Source organism: Bubalus bubalis, chromosome 6, assembly GCF_019923935.1.
Source record: "Bubalus bubalis isolate 160015118507 breed Murrah chromosome 6, NDDB_SH_1, whole genome shotgun sequence".
NCBI classification, from domain to species: Eukaryota; Metazoa; Chordata; class Mammalia; order Artiodactyla; family Bovidae; genus Bubalus; species Bubalus bubalis.
Window position 1 is genome coordinate 77,574,748 of NC_059162.1, and position 21,486 is coordinate 77,596,233.

The window sequence follows — 21,486 nt, forward strand, 5'->3', positions numbered from 1 at the left end:
GTAATATTTCTCCATAGTGTTGTTCTGAGAATTTAAGGAAATGAGTCATGTAAGGTATTCAGCACAGTGTAAAGTGCATAGCAAATGCTCTAACTGTAGTCCTTGTTAGTAATTATTATTAGAATATAGCAACAGTAACAGTGGGTTGAGATCATTTAGAAATGGGTAAAAACAAGTTGTATTGTGGTTGATAACATCCTAAAAACAAGTGAGGGCTGGAAGGAGGTATACTATTCCCTTTATCAGTGTCATTAACATTAAGCAACTATATTGTATATTCAATCAAGACACTTGGCTAGTTTCCAGCATTTGTTGCTAGAGAACTCTAGAGAGCTTGCTATAGATAAGGTTTTGAAGTTGCACAAGTATTTTTCAGAGAACAATATGTGATTCAAGCATTGCTACAGAGAGCTGATATTTTAGGATACATTTCTAATCAGTGATATCTTATAACTTGACAGTTTACAACTCCCGGCTTTCATTTGAATAACAGGTCTGCCAAGAAATCTCCTCTTCCTTCTCTCTTGAGGTTTATTTGGCCAATATTTTTTCTATAAGAGTAGTAGGAACTTTTAAATATTCATAAAGAAACTAAGTTCTCAGAAGGAAACATTGCAAAAATAATTACATATAAAATAAAATCAATTGTGAGACGTAAAAGAATTGGAATTTTGATCTTTACTTGTATAATTTCAAAATGGGCTTTAAAACTTCCCTGGAGTAACCAAAATTCCAGGAGAGACAAAAGGGAGAGAAGGAAGTTGAAAAGTGCTAAGAAAATTCATAGCCATACAATTTTGCTACATATAGCTTATTTTTAAATATTCTTCTTATAAGAATGCTTGCTGGTCATAAAGATCTGTTTGAAGGAACTAGAAACCTGTACCTAGGATAAAAATGACTAAGGACAGGCCTGCCCCACTCCCCAGACTGTGGTGGTAGTGGTGATGGTGTTTAGTTGCTAAGTCCTGTCCTGACTCTTCTGTGAACCCATGGTAGCAAGCAAGTCTCCTCTATCCATGGGATTTCCCAGGCAAGAATACTGGAGTGGGTTGCCATTCCCTTCTCCAGGGGATCTTCCTGACCCAAGGATCAAACCTGCATCTCCTGCACTGGCAGGTGGACTCGTTACCACTGAGCCACTAGGGAAGCCCTTCTAGACTGTAGTGAGTGGGTAAGTTACTTAGTCTCTTTGTGCTTCGTTTTTCTCATCTTAAAAAAGCAATAATACCTTTCCCAGAGAGTTGATGTAAGGATTAAATGAGATTACATAAAATGCACCAAGTACATAATAAAACATCAAGTTTTAGTTCTTGATATTGCTGTGGCAGAGGCCAGAAAGTGGTAAGAGGAGGAGCTGTAGCAGCAAATGTCTCAAAGATGCAGATATTAATAGACCCTGCAAAAGAGAAAGAGTTTGTTAAAGCATGGTGATCTTCCGAGCTATTTTCAAAGGGGCATGAAGAGTATGATCAAAAACTCCTTGTCCTTTGTCTTGGTAAAAATCGTAAGAGCCAGAGCTTAGGGAAGGAGGCAGGGTCTGTGTGTGAGATGGGGGAGTGTGTGTGGCAGGGGCCGAGGCCACAGAGAAATACCTGATTTTGAGGAATACGGGCTGTATTTAGAAAACCACTAGGCTTGCTGCCATATGCCTGTAATATGACTTTTATTTTCCCTGTTAAGGAAGTGAAGTGAAAGTCTCTCAGTCGTGTCCGACTCTTTGCGACCCCTATATATAGTATAGTCCATACTATATATGGACTATATAGTAAATGGAATTCTCCAGCGAGAATACTGGAGTGGGTAGCCTATCCCTTCTCCAACAGATCTTCCTGACCCAGGAATCGAACCACAGTCTCCTGCATTGCAGGAGGCTTCTTTACCAACTGAGCTATGAGGGAAGCCCTCCCTGTTAAGGATTTGATTTCAATTATGCTCAGAAATCGATAAGGTTACATTCAGCCATGTTACATATCCTGTCTGACATACAACAACATTTCAGTTCAGTTCAGTCACTCAGTTGTGATGGTATTCCCATCTCTTTCAGAATTTTCCACAGTTTATTGTGATCCACACAGTCAAAGGCTTTGGCATAGTCAATAAAGCAGAAATAGATGTTTTTCTGGAACTCTGTTGCTTTTTCCATGATCCAGCAAATGTGGCAATTTGATCTCTGGTTCCTCTGGCTTTTCTAAAACCAGCTTGAACATCTGGAAGTTCCCGTTTCACGTATTGCTAAAGCCTGGCTTGGAGAATTTTGAGAATCAGTTTACTAGCATGTGAGATGAGGGCAATCGTGTCGTAGTTTGAGCATTCTTTGGCATTGCCTTTCTTTGGGACTGGACTGAAAACTGACCTTTTCCAGTCCTGTGGCCACTGCTGAGTTTCCCAAATTTGCTGACATATTGAGTGCAGCACTTTCACAGCATCATCTTTCAGGATTTGAAATAGCTCAACTGGAATTCCATCACCTCCACTAGATTTGTTCATAGTGATGCTTCCTAAGGCCAACTTGACTTCACATTCCAGGATGTCTGGCTCTAGGTCAGTGATCACACCATCGTGATTATCTGGGTCATGAAGATCTTTTTTGTACAGATCTTCTGTGTATTCTTGCCACCTCTTCTTAACATCTTCTGCTTTTGTTAGGTCCATACCATTTCTGTCCTTTATCGAGCCCATCTTTGCATGAAATGTTCCCCTGGTATCTCTAATTTTCTTGAAGAGATCTCTAGTCTTTCCTGTTCTGTTGTTTTCCTCTGTTTCTTTGCACTGATCGCTGAGGAAGCCTTTCTTATCTTCTCTTGCTATTCTTTGGAACTCTGCATTCAGATGCTTATATCTTTCCTTTTCTCCTTTGCTTTTCGCTTCTCTTCTTCAACAACATTTAAGTCTTGGATGAGATGGCTGGATGGCATCACTAACTCGATGGACGTGAGTCTGAGTGAACTCCAGGAGTTGGTGATGGACAGGGAGGCCTGGCATGCTGCGATTTCATGGGGTCGAAAAGAGTCGGACAGGACCGAGCGACTGAACCGAGCTGAACTGAAATGTTGGAAATTAATTTATATTGATTCATTTCTATCAGAAGGCAGAGTCTGGATTAAAGAATTGATGTCAAGTGTCTCACAGTGGAGTTAGAAGATTGGAGTTAACTCCTGGCACTTACACTTTTACAGATGTGAACTTGATTAAGTTATTTCAAATAGGAAATGGTTTTACCTGTGAAAAGGGAAAATTATTTACCTAACAAGTTGTTGTCCTCATTAAGGTTATTCATAGTACCTGGAACATAGAGATGCATTTTCTATAGTCTGGTTAATAGAAAAAGGTTTAAAAATTATGATAATACATTTACCCTCACCGTGTTACCAAATATGCTTGAATATGCATGACACCCTTTTAATGGACTTTAATATTCTCAGCTAATCCCAATGCGAATTAAAGACAATTCTCTGACATATTTCTCTCCCCTCACTGCACCTCTTAGCACATCACACATTAAGATGCTCTTCAGATAACATTTTAATGTTATTTCTTGAGTACCCTTTACTAACACCCAATCCTTGACTTGCCGGGCACTAATGTCAGTCTAGACTCTAGAAAGTGTTTCTACAAACAATGCCTTTTGGAGGCTTTCCCAGTGTTTGGCTAGTGCTACACTGCCAGGAGTTAACAATTAAAGCACCGGTTGCAAAACGGCACTTCTCATCCAAGAAAAGCGCGCAACACTCACTTCGCTAGTTCAACCTGTCTTTTGGATCAATTCTGCTGCTAGAGTTCAAGTCCCCGCGAGAGGAAGCGTATTCCGCCTCACATTAAACATAAACGCTTCGATTCATTATTAGGGCTGCAGGAGGGTAACTCCAGCAACTAGGGATTTGGAAGAGAGCGGGTTCTGCTTTCGCGAGGCCAGTGCGGCACCTCAGCAATCTGCCAGCCCTGGAAGTTTGTGAGTCTCCACTTGTAGGACTGATAGTCACCTTGACCCTCCCGGAGAGGTGGGGAAAGTTAGTCCTGGGCCGGAGGCGGGGAGTAAAACCGAAGACTGAGAACTTTCGCGAGCAAAACACGCCGTCACGTTTTCCTGTTTTCAGCGCAGCAGGAGATGCCAAGAGTTTAAGGGTGGCGATAGCAGGTGGCAGGACTCCTCCCACCACCGCGCTTCTCCTTCAGCTTGCACGCCCCTCTCCCTCGGTGAGGTCCCGCCTCTGAGGCGCGCGCGAAGAGTTGTTAAGCCGTGTATTCTGGGAGTTGTAGTCCTGGTGCCCGGAGTCGCCTCAGGAAAAGCGACTCAGGCCTACAGACCCCGTGGTACCGTGCGGCGCTGGCCGCTCCCGGATGTGTGCCTAGCGCCGGAAGAGAAGACAGCCCCCCTCTCTCGGCCCGGCCATCTTGTGGGAAGAGCTGAAGCAGGCGCTCTTGGCTCGGCGCGGCCCGCTGCAATCCGTGGAGGAACGCGCCGCCGAGCCACCATCATGCCTGGGCACTTACAGGAAGGCTTCGGCTGCGTGGTCACCAACCGATTCGACCAGTTATTTGACGACGAATCGGACCCCTTCGAGGTGTTGAAGGCAGCAGAGAACAAGAAAAAAGAAGCCGGCGGGGGCGGCGTTGGGGGCCCTGGGGCGAAGAGCGCAGCTCAGGCCGCAGCTCAGACCAACTCCAATGCGGCGGGCAAACAGCTGCGTAAAGAGTCCCAGAAAGACCGCAAGAATCCGCTGCCCCCCAGCGTCGGCGTGGTTGACAAGAAGGAGGAGACGCAGCCGCCTGTGGCGCTGAAGAAAGAAGGTAAAGCAGTGGTAGAAGGTGGGAGACACCCGGGATGGGGGGAAGGAGCGAGAAGACTTGGGGCTAACACTCGCTTCTGGGGCTCCGAGGGTTCGCGGGAGACTTGGCCACCGATATCCTCGCGTTTCCCTCCACGCGACAAAAGCCAGGTCCTGCGAAGGTGTTGGGAGCGTGTTAAGCCCAAGTTCAAACCACCACCTGCAAGGATGCTGGAACCACCCCTTCCCGCCTCAGATCTGAGCCAAGAAGCGTGGTCGGGATCCTGGGAGGCTGTTGCCTTCCCGCCGGATTCCTTGGCGGGCGAGCGCATGGACCGAGGCTCGGTGAAGGGAGCCACTCCTCGGAGCACTTGTAGTGAAGCGGCTAGCGGGAGCTCCGCGGCTTCTTCCTGCTCAGAGCTCCCCCCTCAGTCTGCTGCTCTGAGGTGAGGTTGTCTCCTTTAGGCTCCTCTCTTGCCATCTTGTCCCAGGATGGCGCGGGGTACGCCCGAGAAAGAGAATCGAGTTGTCTGCCTACGCACACACCTCCCCGCAGGCATGTTCGAACCGCTCCGATATTGTGGAATAAGCTGCCCTTTTAGGTGCACACGTGCTTTATTGTCCACCCCTCGCCCCCTCAACTATTACAAACTTAATAACTTGCTGGAGTGAGTCAAGCTGTTGGGAGAGGAATTGAGCCACTCGGGATTGACCAGAAGCGGGAATTCTGAATGAAAATGTGTTGGCAGGAAATCCTGAAACTCGTTCTCCAGTCAAGATCTTTTTTATCTACCCCGTCGAACCCCCGCCCCCCCCCGCACACAGTGTTTCGTGTAGTGTGCCCCTGGCCTGAGCCTCGTGGCTGTCACAGCGGTAGCCACCGCAGAGTCCTTTTGAGTCTATGGCTTTTTCTCCCCATGTGCGTGAAGCATGGCCGGGATTTCATTGGCGGGTAGTAGCTGCTTCCAGGTCATTGTAAACTTCGCGGGATTGCCTTGAACTTGGTGTTTGCACTCTCCCCTCATTGCTGGTTTCTCTTTGGTGGTGGGTGAAAAAGCATAGCAGTGAGGAGTAAGGAAAAATCTTAAAGGTCCGAAGTAAGTAGGTGTAGGACCTAAGCTCTGAATCATAGAGATTACCTCTGTGTGTTGAAAGTTGAAATTTTGCCACGTGCTTCAGAAAGGAGTTCTTAGCGTTAGTTAAATTTGATAGCGTTCAACTAATTTAAAAATGAAAACAATTGTGTTAGGTTTTGGTTTCGAATTTTTAAGAAATATAGAGAGAACGTTTTGAGGCTTGGGATGAGGAACCTAGGTGGTAAATAAAACAATTATATTAAAATTACAGGTTGGAGAGGGAAGCACACTTTGGAGTATTATAAAGCATGCATCTTTGAGGCTACTCAGCTAGTCTTTATAGCAGGCTCTATAGGCTGTAGTACAATGTAATAAATCGTTTAATTTCTATGTTAAGAAACACTGACTTGTGTAGTCATTTAAACTGTGCTCATGTTTACCTCCTTTATCACACTAATTCAAAGAAGGTACATGCAAAAATGGAATCTGAAGTGTGTTCACTCGTTTTGCATGTTCAAAACATGAGGTGTGCTTTAAACTTCTCAGTTTGATTGTAAAGTCCATTTATGAAATAAAGTTTTACCTGGAACCTAGTATTTTAAAATTAGTTATTTCATAAATTTATGAGCAGGATTGCGTTTACCATTCAGTAGTCTTTCCTTGGGAAAATTTCCATTATTAACTATCAACATTTTCCTTAGGTCAGCATTTCAGAGCACACTTATCCTTAAATTGCATAAAACACAGGTTATAAAAATGTTGAATGAAAAAAATTCATTTTGAGAGCCTACTACGTAGCAGTCATTTCTGGCCATTGGGGAAGTATAGACCTGTAAACAAAGTCCTGGACTCCTGTGGTAGGAAGGATCGTTAACCTGATCATGTGTTCTGTGCTTTTGAATAGAGGTCCTGGCACAATCCTAGATATGCTTTAGGTAGGTATTCACTGTTTGTATTCTATTAATTTTGTAGTTTGTCTTTTGCCCACTTGAGGAACTTGAGAATTGACACCACTGAACATCACTAAGGTCTATTCTCATTTGTTTTTTAATGTTGAAAGCCTAGAATATAGTGAAAAATCTAGAGACACATTTTTAAATGTCAATTGCTGCGTGGATTTGTTTGTAAGTGTTTTAGATTCTGTAAGCCTGATAACTCAATATTGGAGTGGGGAAGTAAGCCATTGTTCATTTGGGTGTGTGAGGCTTGGATATTAAAAGAACTGGTTTCGTAGCTCCACCCCATACACTACCTCTGAAGAAAATTTTTTAAATGCCTTGGTGTAAGATCTAACATTTGTGGCCTGTCCTGAGAGTTTATGTGGAACGGACCTTAAAATTTCATTTAAGAGTTTGACATTTACCATTTGACTGCAAGCAGCTGAACAGTTAGGTGCATCTTGGTGGTGGTACACTTTCTTAGAAAGAACCAGAGTGAACCAACTTAATATCTTGTTGTGAAATCAATTCCTCAGGTGACTGTCAGAAATTGTGGTTTGGGAATTAAAGCATACCTAAAATTTTACAGTCATAAATTTAACTATCAGTCTACTTACTATCCTTAAGGCCACCATGGGGCCTTTTGGCCTTTGACACAAACAGAAAAAAGGTAAGGGAGAGGGAAATCAGTAAATGCTTCAGCCATCATTTAGTGTCACAAGTTTCTGTTTCTTACATCTTGCTTAATTTGTGTATGTGGTTTTTAAGGATTTTTTGAAAACATAATTGTAAGGGCAAACTAAAAAAAAATTTCTCCATAATAATAGCTTCTGGTTGCATAACAGTGTGTTTTAAAATTAGGTGTGGTATGTATGTATATGTTTACATATATAGAAATATATGTATAAACTGCAATAGGAAGAGGGTTAAGTAGCTATTTCCAACTATGGAGATGTAATCTTTTTAAAATTTTTTTTATTGCAGTATAGTTCATTTACAAAATGTGTTACTTTCTGCTGTACACTGACGTGATTCAGTTATACATGTATGTGTATATAAGCTTTTTTAATATAGTCCCTTATGGTTTGTCACAGGATATTGAATATTGTTTCCCATGTTATACAGTAGGACCTTATTCATTGGATATAATCTTAAATGGCATTTGCTTTCCCTTCAGTTTTGTAATTTCATAAAATCATCAGTCTTTTTACTCTTTTTTCTCTTCAGATGATGTAAAATAAAATAATGCCTTCACTGTTGGTGTGTGTGTGTTTTTTTAAGGGTCCTTATCTGGTGATTGTGTTGGTTTGCTTGACTATTATTTGTAAATGGCTACTGTTACTAATCTTTTTTACTATATCATTTGCTTAAGATTTCTTTGAATTTAGAATTTCAAATTAAGAGGTGGGCATCTTGAAAAGTGAGAGAAATAACTAAATGACCTCCAGGTCAATTACAGAGAATGCTTTGGGGGGGGAAATGGTTTGGCAAACTAAATGGAATTTTGAAACAAGTTTATTTAAATAGAAATTTTTCTGAAGTACTTCATTAAACTTCAGAGGTGCCCAATGTTAGCCTTTTTCAACAGAAAGTGCTAGTGGTGGACTTAGAGAGTAGTATTTTTTTTTTTTCCTAACAGTCTAGGCCTAAATGTTTTGTGTTGCAAAAATGATTTGCTTATATGGGTTTTGTTTTGTTCTTTAAATTGTTTTAGGAATAAGACGTGTTGGAAGAAGACCTGATCAACAACTTCAGGGTGAAGGGAAGATAATTGATAGGAGACCAGAAAGGCGACCACCTCGTGAAAGAAGATTCGAAAAGCCACTTGAAGAAAAGGGTGAAGGAGGAGAATTTTCTGTTGATAGGCAAGATTGTTTCTTAATCTCTTCATGTATTGTCAGTTTATAGTTTATAGACATCCATCTTAACGCATATGAATTGAGCATAATTGCCAGGAAGCAGCGTGGGTGGTTAATTTTATCAGTTTTTTTCAGCAGACCATGTGAGTATGTGTGTTATTAATGACATTTTGTTAACAGTTTTTGGTATTCAGACTTAGATTTCTTGTAGTGAAACACTTCAGTTATGCAGGTTAGATGTGTTTATTTTAATTTTTAAGTATATGAGTGAATAGCAGTTTTATTAGATTATAATGTGAAATGAGTAACAGTGGAAGAATATACACATTAGTAGTAAAAGCGAATGTCAAAATAATTTTCTTACTTTGGGGAATTTCCGAGTTCTGATTCCCTTTAACTGTTTAGAAAGAGACTATTTTGAATTTTCTAAACATATTTAACAGTTGGGATGTGAGCCAGTAAATATGTTCCTATATTTTTGAGTCTTTGACTTTCTCTCATTCTTTTTTCCAGAAACCTTACAAGTATGTAATATTTTTCATTTGTTGTAGACCGATTATTGACCGGCCTATCCGAGGCCGTGGTGGTCTTGGAAGAGGTCGAGGAGGTCGTGGTCGTGGAATGGGCCGGGGAGATGGCTTTGATTCTCGTGGCAAACGTGAATTTGATAGGCATAGTGGAAGTGATAGATCGTAAGTCTTATATTGGTTTTTATTATACTTTAATATTTGAATCTACTTCTTTAATAAAACAAAATTTGAATTTCTAGAACTAAAGAGTATTATGTTAACTCAGTTTTGTTAGTTCTTTTTCACATTACAGTGGCCTGAAGCATGAGGACAAACGTGGAGGGAGCGGATCTCACAACTGGGGAACTGTCAAAGATGAATTAACGTTGGTATTCTGTTTTTTTAATAAATAATTTTAATAAAATTGTATAGTTTACTTTTGAGATTTGCCCTTAATTCTGTTAAATATTTACTTGTCCTTGGGACAAGAATGGATGCTGTCATCTCAGCTACTTCCTTACAAGATGATGGGTGATTTTTTGGATATGTTAGGGTTATAATGTGTCAAATGACCAATTTTCCTCTGTTTCAAACGTATGTGATACTTTTCATATAGGTATATCACTTTTTTTGAAATCTTATATTGAAGTTATTTGAATGTTCTGCTATTGTATGTTTCTTATTTTATAATTCTTATTCTAGCTGTTGACCTTTTAGTGATTATAAAAACTTGAAAAGCTGGTGGGGCTTTATTTCAGAACTGCTTCCTTTCTACTTTTTGAGTAGTGTGCTTGAGCTATAACTTGGATCAGTATATATTTTTAAATTATTTTCTCATGGTGTTCTACAGGGGAGTAAATTCAGTAGGAAAAAACTGGGAATGTGAGAATTTTAAAATACTTCTGTATACTCTTTTAACTACATGTAAATGGACCTAGATGCCTTTTTTTTCTTTCTTTCCTTAGAGAGTCCCCCAAATACATTCAGAAACAAATATCTTATAATTGCAGTGACTTGGAACAATCAAATGTGACTGAGGAAACACCTGAAGGTGAAGAACATCCAGTTGCGGACACTGAAAATAAGTAAGTGATTTTGTGTGTGGTGGTAATGCTTGAGCATTGCAATGTTTGGGGTTTACCAAAAAAACAATCTATAGACTTAATGTTGTTAAATATTTGCTTTTTAATAGGAAAGACTTGATTGTACTCCATTCCTTCAAATAGTAGAGTAGTACTTTACACATGTATATGTTGGGCTGTTTGAATTTACCATTGGCATCTTAAACAGATAAGGAAGATATGTATTTTAGTAAATCCTGTTAGCCCTGAGCACAAAAATTATCTGTTTTGACCTGAGAATTATTTGCAACTCATAGTTCAAAGTACTTTGGACTCTATAGCCGTACACATTTTATACTGAGACAGTTTAAAATGAGAAAATGTGACTATTAAAATTAGTTCCTCCATCTCTTTGAAGGTCTTTCCCGTTGACATAGAATGTGGAATACAGCATTATTGGCTTGTTTTAAAATCTGTTAGGAGAGCAAGGCCCAGAATACGTTATCATTTAACTAGCTTTTCTTATTTTCTGAGTTTTTAGATACAGGACAGTTTTGAAATTGTTCAAGGATTGGAGAGTTTTAAAGACTCAAGTTATGCTGGTAGAAATAGTTTTATGCCTCCTCTGTCTTCCATCAATACAAGCAGAAGTTACATGTCAGTCATTTCTTTCAGCATGTAGTTTAAAGTCTTGCATTGCAGATTATTTAGGTCAGTAATTCTTAATCAAGGCATAATCAAATCATTTAGGGAGGGGATACTTTTCTAAACTCTTTCTCCAGAATTTTTCTTAGAGTGAAGCACTATTAATGGTTAGAAAGTCATATTTAGTGGATTTCCTTAAATAAGGAATAATAATTGATTTATTATTAGAGAAAATTATCATTGTTTTTAGTTATTACTAAAAATATAAATCTATTATTTTTAGTTACACTATTAGTTATTTTAGTTATTACTATTAAGTAAAAATACATGGTGTTGAGTGATGTGTTGAACTTTGTTTTATTTTGTATGAAACTGAATATTTTGTGGTAAACAATGGAATAGGTAAGTTAAATGAACCTTATACAACACTTAATTACTTTACAAAGCTCAACACAAATATTGTGCCCTTAATGAAGAGCCTTCATTTATTTAAATGAATAAATATTTAATTTGTTTAAATATTTAAACATATTTAAATCACCTTAAGAGTAATCTGCCAAGATTATAACTGTTGATACTTACAGTTATGTAAGAGATATATTAGTATTGATAGGGTATTGGAAGCAAATTTTAGCTCAGTTCCCAGGACTGAAATTGGGGTTCTAGGTACTGAGCCTAAAGACCATGATGATGACATTAGCTTACATATGCAAGAGTGTAAATTTAAGAAACACAGTTTTGGCTGAATTTGATTGGTTCCTTTAAGTATAGTTCTTGAGTTTCTGTTTTGTTTCATTTGATTCTTAGAACCCTTGAAGGTAGATGTCATGGTTTCATGACATGATAAATGTATGCAGAGTTCTGTTCTTGGCTAGGTTACAACTTATGAGTAACTGGGACCTTTTTTCTATCTTTAGTTTTCTGATGTGCAAACTGACAGGGTTGGACTTGATACTTAAAATTGCATCAATTCAGTATAAACTTGGTCTGGGGAGTTTAAGTTGAGATTTGTCAAACAGTAAAGAATAGCATGTATGGGAGTTATTTGAGCTCTGAGGCTAACTGAATCACCTACTATCTTTGGAAAGAAGCGGTGCTCCCAAAATAGCAAACTTGTTTGGTGACAATTGAAAATTGAGATTAAATAGTGAATTCCTAGGTGCATGCTTTGTTTGTGTAAAAAGGAAACAGGATACTATAATAGTTATAGTCTGGGAATTATATTAGAAATAACACAATTTGGTATTAAGTATTGAAAACCGGTATTTTATAGAAAGTTCCATTACTAGTGAAACTTTAGTTTCCTATTCATGTACACACTGGTTTGACAGTTGGAGTATATATAAAGATTGGATTTGTAGAAATTAGAGATTTGCTTTAAATGTTATAAAAATGGATGAGGGAACAATTCTCTTATATTCTTATATAAAACTTGGTTGTCATGGGCAGCCTAGATGATTACCTTCATGTGTGTTATGAATTACGTATTATGGAAATTAAAAATGTGTTTTAGCAGAAGCTAAATCAGATTTTAATCACATACTGTTAAGTTTTTAAAACAGTAGTGTGGTTTTAAAAAATGTGTTCTAGGTTTAATAAAGCCAGTTCAAGATTGTGTTACTGATAGATGGTCATTTAAGAGTTTATAAAGATGAATTGTATGTTCTTTCGTTATCCACATTTTCACTGATTCAACAAACAGTGAATTCCTGGTCTCTACCAAGTCACATGTTAGCCATTGGGTTACAAAGAAAACTGATTTTCCTGTCCTTGGATAATCTAGATGATTATCAACCAGCTAAGGTTGGTACTTCCTCACTTACATTTACAAGTTCTGTGATTTTATGAGCCCGCTACCAGGTGTAATACTGAAACATCTTCACACAGGGAGAATGAAGTTGAAGAAGTAAAGGAAGAGGGTCCAAAAGAAATGACTTTGGATGAGTGGAAGGCTATTCAAAATAAGGACCGGGCGAAAGTAGAATTTAATATCCGAAAACCAAATGAAGGTGCTGATGGGCAGTGGAAGAAGGGATTTGTTCTTCATAAGTCAAAAAGTGAAGAGGTAAAGTGAAGTTTTGTGGTGTTTGAAAATGTTCAGATTTGTCTTGAATTGCATATACAGTTTTTGTTTTATAATTTCACATGGGTAATCTGTTTATAAAGTAAAGTTTTACATAGGATTATTTGAGACATATATTGCCCCCAAAGGAAAATAAACTGCATTATGATATATTGTTAAGAAATTATTCTTTTAAAGTTGTAATCTTTTTTAAAATCTTACTTAACTGGGAGTCATTAAGACTTGTATTAGGTTGAAAGGTTGGCATTTTTTATGTGGTATAACTTTAAACTGTCTGCCTATGCCATATATAAATAATATCCAGGAATCTTTCATTAATCTTTACTGAAGAGTAATAGCTTGTGAAGACCAGAGAATTTCTGAGTTTCCTTTCCTTAGGAAATAAGGAAACTAATGAAAATACTTGAGAAAGACGAGTGACTTTTGATTTGGTAGCTTTTATTTACGTCTTGGGGCACACATTCTTAGGGGACTATCCCACTGCTATATCTTTTTAGGGTTTGTGTAAATATGAGCTTTTAGTCACAGTTAAACTGAAATGTTATGAAGGCAACCTGTAATTTAAAAAAATACAGTAAAATCTTTCTACGTTTTAATTTTCTAAGCAAAAAAAATAATTGTGAAACAAGCTTGGAAATATTCTGCACTAAAAAGTTTAGAGTTGATTTTTTAAACATGGGCATCATGAAAGTAGTATAAATGAGACAGTCTTGTGTCATTTCCTATTGGTAAAGAAAAAACATTTTGCTTCATTAGAGTGCTTTGGGTTTTTTTGTAGTTCTTGCTGTAAAGTTGTTTTGTGTATCTGTAAAATCCAAAAAGAATCTTGGATTTAAAGAACCATAGAAGTTCACTTTAGGGAGATTATTCATTTGAACTAATTATTAAACTTGCAGCTTGCTGCTGCTGCTGCTAAGTCACTTCAGTCATGTCCGACTCCATGTGACCCCATAGACGGCAGCCCACCAGGCCCCGCCGTCCCTGGGATTCTCCAGGCAAGAACACTGGAGTGGGCTGCCATTTCCTTCTCCAATGCATGAAAGTGAAAAGTGAAAGTGAAGTCGCTCAGTCGTGTCCGACTCTTAGCGACCCCATGGACTGCAGCCTACCAGGCTCCTCTGTCCATGGGATTTTCCAGGCAAGAGCACTGGAGTGGAGTGCCATTGCCTTCTCCATTAAACTGCCTAGGATAATGTAAAAAAAAGTACTTTGGCACCTTTGAGACAATTATTCATAAGTTTTTGGGGTCCCAACAGAATTTTTCTTCAGAACAGGACACAGACATGAAATACTTTGGTATAATTTTAGATTATATCATTACCATTAATACCCTGCAACCTCTTCATGCATTTTATAGACATCTGGTTAAGTATCCCAGCTTTAAGTATTTTATATTGAGCTTTTCAGAAATAATTATTACACAAGGTGATACATAGAATTTTCTGAAAATTATAAAATGTGAAATTGGTTATGAATAACCTTGAAAATAGGATATTTTCTTTATCAACCACTTACAAATGCTTGGACCCTCATAGTTAGGCTACTTTTGTGATGTTGTACTTGGAATCTGGCCTTATTGGCATATATGGCCTTAACACTTGAATACAGATTGTCTCTGATATAGAACTTGATTTTCACTTTCAATACTACATTTTATATATTACATGAGATATTTAACACATTATAATAAAGGCTTTGTGGATTTGTTTTAGATGATTTTGCTCTGCCATTGGGTAATGTAGATGTCCTAAGCACATTGAAGGTAGGCTAGGCCAAGCTATGATGTGTTTGGTAGGTTAGGTATATTAAATGTATTTTGGACTTAAAGATAATCTGAGGTTTATCAGGATGCAACCTCATTGTAACTTTATAACAGGTCTTTAAATTTGTTGTATACAGTGCTTTGAGTAATCTTTTTTCTTTTATTATACTTCGCAATAAAAATGAAGTAGTTAGGGAAAGGAAAGCACTTTTTTGAGAAATGGAGAACTGAATTATTGACAGCTGAGACCAAGCTCTATTTCCTTAATTATTGCACAGTGCTATAGGAAAAAAAAAAAAAAAAACAAAAAACAAACCCTGTAAATTGATCCTGGTAGTTTACTTGAAGATAGGGGATGTAACCTGAATATCCAGGCTTCCTCTTAATTACTATAGTAATACCTTCCGGATTGTTTTCAGTAATATATCACCTTAAGTTTTTTTGCTTCTTGCTCTAGAAATTTATAAATGGTTTTAACTAATAAATTGATATTGTTGTTTAAGTTAATATTTTTTAAATGTTAAAATTAATTTTTTTTTAAATTTAAAAAATTGGAGAATATTTTTAAAAACCTTTCTTTTTAAAGAAAGACACAAAAGGGATGTAATTTAGTTTGGGTATTAGATGATTAAAGGAATGCAAATCTGTTTACAAATAAAGAATTTGTACTTGAAAGGTAATTATTAACAGTTGTAATATTACAAGATATTTAGAATGAAATACCCTTCAGAAAAAAGGATTATGCATGTATTTAGAAAAATTAAAACATACTTTAGTATAGGAAGTTTCCAACTAGAAGATTAAAACCCATTCTCCCAAATGTACAAAAGAAAATCAGGCATTAAGCAGTGTGAGATTGCTTGGCATTTTTGCAGTTTGTCATGTGGCTTGGGATCTGAATTTCACAAACATGATGACTTCATTTTTATGAAGGTTCCTTTGGTAAATTTAAGGCATGGTTTTATTTGTGCACAGTTTTTGAAGGTTGTTTATTTAACTTGTTTCACTTGAATCTGTAGTTCTCCAATTTATATGGCAGAACATGTTTAAATATAAACAGAAAAGCATTTTGAGAAGTCTGTACACAGTTTCTTCCCCAAGTCATAGCTGGTATAGAGCAAAAGTTCTCTTTAAAACTTAATGAGGAGATTCAGTAATGTCTCTAACAGAAATATAAGTCTTCATCAGAGGGTTCAGATTGGAATCCTAATCTGAAGGGCATATTTTAAATGTACTTGTTCATCCCTGATGGCTCAGAGGGTAAAGAATCTGCCTGAAGTGCAGGAGACCAAGCTTCTATCCCTGGATCGGGAAGATCCCCTGAAGAAGGAAATGGCTACCCATTCAAGTATTTTTGCCTGGAGAATCCCATGGACGGAGGAGCTTGGTAGGCTACAGTCCATAGGGTTGCAGAGAGTCAGACACGACTGAGCAACTAACACTATTCATAATTCACTGCTAAAGATTATAATTCAGTAGGTTTGAGGTGGGGTCCAGCCACTTGAGTAGTTGTGATAATACCTCTAATCAAGACTTGCTAGTGTCACCTATAATTAAAGTTAAGGGAATATGAAGTGGAGAAAAGTGAAAGGAATTCTTCCTGCTAGATGACTGTAGGTCATCCCAAAGCTTACTTATTACCTGTTGTTACATTTTTTCACACAAAGGACAGGTTGTAGAAAGCTCATTTAGAAATATACAACATTGCTTTCCTATTAATCAAATCACCCAGTGGCCTTCATTTGAAATTTTAGGCTCACGCTGAAGACTCAGTTATGGATCATCATTTCCGGAAGCCAGCAAATGATATAACATCTCAGCTGGAGATCAATTTTGGAGACCTTGGCCGCCCAGGACGTGGTGGCAGGGGAGGACGAGGTGGCCGTGGGCGTGGTGGACGTCCAAACCGTGGCATCAGGACTGACAAGGTAATTTTAAGACATAGTCTACCGTTGTAAGTAACTTGAGGGACCTCTTTGGATGGATGACTGACCTAACTCCTTTTGGGGACATAAGTAGAAGAAAAAGGTTGGCGTGCCTTTAAGAAATTACATTTTAGGTTATATTTTTGTTTAAAGCACTTAAATGACTGTGCTGCCAGTGGTTAAGTTTATCACCCTTTATTGAACAATTTAGTGCTTGTCATGGTACTGTGCTTTTAAAAAAAATTGCCATTTTATAGAAGATGAAATTCAGGTGCAAGGAACCAAGGTAATTTTTTGGTCTTTGTCTACCTGAAGTGCCAAATATCAATAATTGTCTTGACAAATCTTCACTGCTTTTTAGAGCTCAGCTTAATAAAACCTTTGTGTCCAGTATCTAATTGTGTTACATTGATTGGTTGTTGATTCCTATTCTTTTCAGGAGAGCTGGTCTCTTATTAGAGTTGGGTTTCATTTTTGTCCTATTTTTTGTGATTTCCATTGCCTTGCACTGTGTGTGACACAAAATTTTTCTGACACATTTTGCTAGAAGCCCTAGTAATTGGTAGTTTTGAATTCTGATCTGCTTGATCCCAAAGTTCATGGTTTATTGATGAGATACTATTAAAGTATTAGTGATAATTTGAGTTAATTCATTGTGTCTTACAGTCTATTTCAGAACCAACCATAATGTCCTGAATTCTCAACATCTGATAAATGGCACCCATCTGCTTGATTGAGTCTGACAATGTTTAATTACAGTAGTAACTTAATATTCTAGATTTTATGGTCACCCATAACAGTTCAGTGATGTTTTGTTTTTTCCCTCTGTAACACAATGGCAACCCACTCCAGTCCTCCTGCCTGGAAAATCCCATGGGCGGAGGAGCCTGGTAGGCTGCAGTCCATGGGGTTGGGAAGAGTCGAACATGACTGAGCGACTTCCCTTTCCCTTTTCACTTTCATGCATTGGAGAAGGAAATGGCAACCCACTCCAGTGTTCTTGCCTGGAGAATCCCAGGGACGGGGGAGCTTGGTGGGCTGCCGTCTGTGGGGTCGCACAGAGTTGTACATGACTGAAGCGACTTAGCAGCATTGTGTATATGGATCTTTTCAATACTTTTTTGTTTTATAATTTGTATTTTGACTATAAATAGCCATCGAGTTCCTTCCTATCAGCTATGAATGTGCTGCTTAAATAATTGGTTTCTTAGCCTGCTTTCATTGCCATTCTTAATAGTAAGGGGGAAAAATAAAAGAATAGTGAACAGCAGTGAATCCACATACGTACCTTGTGTGAATCTACTAGTGTGATTTGTTAGAAAAACAAATAACCCATGGTGTTACTAGGAGTTTTCTCAGATCTTGATAGAAAATTCAGGACAGGGCTCATTGCAAATATTTGTAGTCCTTTTTTGTTTTTTTAATTTTACTGGAGTTTACAATGTTGTATTAGTTTCTGCAGAGTGGATCAGTTATATATACACACATATATTCACTTGTTTTTAGATTCTTTTATATATAGGTTGTTACAATACAGTCAGTCCTTATTAGTTACCTATTTATTAGTTACATATAGTGTGTATATGTCAATCTCAGTCTCCCAGTTTATTCCCCTCAAGTCCTATTCTGATCCATAATTTTACCTTTTGAAAGTAAAAGCTTTGGCGTATTTTACTTATTGTAATAAAACTTTGTGTGTGTGTGTGTGTTGTTTTTTTTTTTTTTTTAAGAATCTGTCTAAATGTAGACACTGGAAATATTATATAAGATTTGAGAATCATTAATTTTGCTTGTTTCTTTTTCAGTCAAGTGCTTCTGCTCCTGATGTGGATGACCCAGAGGCATTCCCAGCTCTGGCTTAACTGGATGCCATAAGACCGCCCTGGTTCCTTTGTGGACCCTCCTCTTTGAGGCTTGCATGCTTAAGGATCCCAAACGACTAAGAAATTTAAAAAAAACAAAAAACAAAAAAAAAAGACTGTCATTCATACCATTCACACCTAAAGACTGAATTTTATCTGTTTTGAAAATGAACTACTCCTGCTACACAGAAGTAACAATATGGTAGTCAGTTTTGTATTTAGAAATGTATTGGTAGCAGGGATGTTTTCATAATTTTCAGAGATTATGCATTCTTCATGAATACTTTTGTATTGCTGCTTGCAAATATGCATTTCCAAACTTGAAATATAGGTGTGAACAGTGTGTACCAGTTTAAAGCTTTCACTTCATTTGTGTTTTTTAATTAAGGATTTAGATGTTCCCCCTATTACAAACTGGTTTTAAATATTGGACATAATAATATCAGTTTTAATACCTGCTTTGCATTTTCACACATGGTCAACTGGGACATGTAAACTTTGTCAAATTTTATGCTGTGTGGAATACTAACTACTTTATGTATTTTAACTTAGTTTTAATATTTTCATTTCTGGGGATAAGGTCTTTCTCACTTCTCATGATAGCTGTTATATATGCTAAATCTTTATATACAGAAATATCAGTACTTGAACAAATTCAAAGCACATTGGTTTATTAACCCTTGCTCCTGCATGGTTCATTAGGTTCAAATTATAATTGATTCAATTTCAATTATATTTACTTTTAAAATGTCACTTGGCCATTTTAAAAATCAGTCTAGACACCTTACTGGTAAAAGTTGTTTAAGCTACTTATTGTTGATAGACACATACTGTCAAGTGAAGTAGTTTTATGGGTGTTGGATTTTTCCTCCTCCAATAGGGTGGATGGAACAAGTTGATTTGGCTAATGTGTTAACATTTAAACTGCTCTGTAAAGTAAGTGGCCGCTCAGTATGATTTGTATGTGTGAAAGGTCCCAGAATCAAAATTGTACATCCATAATCAACCCCTTAACTCTCCCTTGTTCTAAAGAAACCAAAGGGCACTGGTTAGTATGGTAAGGTTGGAGGTTGTTAATTTCTGGGATTTGGAAAGTGAACAGCTTTACTTTATAAGGTTGGAACAGCAGCACCATCCATGAAATGAAAACCAAAAATTTTACTGTTTGCAAATTTCCTATATTGCTATTAATTTTTGTCTTAAGTTGATAGATTCTGTAGAAGGTAACAACTATCTTTTTACCTCTTCCTCTGTTACAAAATTAGGTTAATAATGGATTCTTTGATCAAGAGCATCACCACTTACTAAAACATACATGGAGAGAATAATAAACAGCCTTTCTAGGATTTTTTTTTAAGTCTTCTGCAACATTGATTAACAGGAAAGGGGCTTTATTTACAGATTTAAAGATCTTTTTGTCACTATTAGTAATTTTCTATGTGGTAATGTCCAATTTTAAAAATACTTGATATAAGACATTAAGTCATAAAATGTCTGTTTATCTCATTAGTTTTCCCCTGTACTTCTAAAGGAGAAACCATACAGTACAAGAGTTACGCATTGGGATTGGATTAATTGATCTAGTGACCTACTAGTTTAACATTTTAGGAAGGAGGTAATTGGTTTTTTTAAATGGTGGATAAGCTTGTGCTGGTGTTTTGGATCTTATGATGCTGAGCATGTTCTGCACTGGTGCTAATGTTAAACATAATTTTATATTTACAAACATCTGCTACCCAGAGGCAAGTATTAATTTAGTCCATATGGACTATTGACCCCTCTTGAGATTGCAACATACACATTCCTAAACATACCCATACGTAGTGTGTTTAAAGTATCTTAACTCATTTTTGGACACGAACATGTAATAAACCTGATTTCTAGCAACATATAGAAAACACCTATTAAAAAAATAAGTTCTACTCATTGTCAGCCATTGCTGGCATTCTGTCACTAGAGAATACACAGCAATATCTGGTATGTTGCAAGCTTTCAAGATAGCCTGGATTTTAAAAGTCAGTCCATTAGTTGTATCTGATGGATGTAAATTTGCCTCCTAGTTCACTTTGTGTCACGAGCTAAAACTGTGAACCTAACTTTCTCTTATTGGTGGGTAATAACTGAAAATAAAGATTTTATTTTCATGCTCACTTCTTAAAAGTCATAAAAGCAATCAAATAGGAGCCCATTTATCGTCACGTGTCTTCTGACCTATGTGTGTACCCCCAAAGGTAATGTTCATATTTCATTTTTTCCACAAACAGGCTTTTTTATATGGAGTGTTTGTTAACCTAGTCTGTCAAATAGCAATTGGGAGAGTACCTATTTTAATTACAAAGCTTAATTCTTGCAAAATGAGTTTCAAGGACTGACATGACAATTGACTTGTAGGAAAATTGACAATTTTCTTGTAGGAAACTCCATGTTTGAGTGAATGTCGGGGATTTGTCTTTTATGTTGAGGGTTTGTCTTCACAAATAAGGTAATAATGGCTGATAGAATGTTCTAATGCACTTCTGTCTTGATGCTTTTAAAGCAAAATAGTGGTACAGTTTATATTTTTTATTAAGATTTGCAGTTTACATTGAGATGATGGAGATAAGGTCTCATAGTTAAGTATTTTGAGGCCTTTGTGCAGTTATGAAAGATTTTTAAATGTGTCACCAGACACTATACATCTAAGTTACTTTACTCAGTTTCATTTAAAAAGGAGGCAGAATATATCTCGAGTTGTAAATAAGTAATGTGTTTGGGGATTGTTTCTGGTGTTTTATGGAGGGAGAATATTAGGTATTCATTTTTTCTAATTGCTGTAGGTGGTTGGAAATAGAAAATTTTTGTTATATGCTGTTAGGGAGTTGCATAGAAAGTCTGAATATTGTATATTAGGTCTTTTAAACATATCTTTAAGAGACTAACATATGGAAAGAACCAACAAATATCAAAGGGTTAAAAAAACTCAGAAATGTGGAGCTGCTAGAACCTGAATGATTTTGA

The 21,486-nt window shown here is 37.2% G+C and overlaps 1 protein-coding gene across 4 annotated transcripts; it reads left to right on the forward strand.

Moving 5' to 3' along the window:
- Positions 1-4,361: 4,361 nt before the first annotated feature.
- On the forward strand, positions 4,362-20,639 carry SERBP1 (SERPINE1 mRNA binding protein 1). Of its 4 annotated transcripts, none has more exons than XM_006057508.4 (8): positions 4,362-4,791; positions 8,498-8,648; positions 9,194-9,334; positions 9,447-9,536; positions 10,117-10,236; positions 12,745-12,922; positions 16,457-16,630; positions 18,433-20,639. In XM_006057508.4, exons 1-8 carry the CDS (start codon positions 4,479-4,481, stop codon positions 18,487-18,489), a joined length of 1,224 nt encoding a protein of 407 aa, XP_006057570.1. In that variant the 5' UTR covers positions 4,362-4,478; the 3' UTR covers positions 18,490-20,639. The 4 variants fall into 4 exon arrangements, with proteins under 4 accessions (XP_006057570.1, XP_006057572.1, XP_006057571.1 ...); XM_006057510.4 differs by having other exon boundaries at positions 10,162-10,236; XM_006057509.4 differs by having other exon boundaries at positions 9,465-9,536.
- Positions 20,640-21,486: the final 847 nt, after the last annotated feature.

Excerpts from the sequence above, each read along its gene's own strand:
- SERBP1 (XM_006057508.4), top strand. The coding sequence starts at position 4,479 with ATGCCTGGGCACTTACAGGAAGGCTTCGGCTGCGTGGTCACCAACCGA. Across the intron at positions 9,537-10,116 it reads ACTGTCAAAGATGAATTAAC|AGAGTCCCCCAAATACATTC; the intron begins GTTGGTATTCTG and ends TTCTTTCCTTAG. Across the intron at positions 10,237-12,744 it reads GTTGCGGACACTGAAAATAA|GGAGAATGAAGTTGAAGAAG; the intron begins GTAAGTGATTTT and ends ATCTTCACACAG.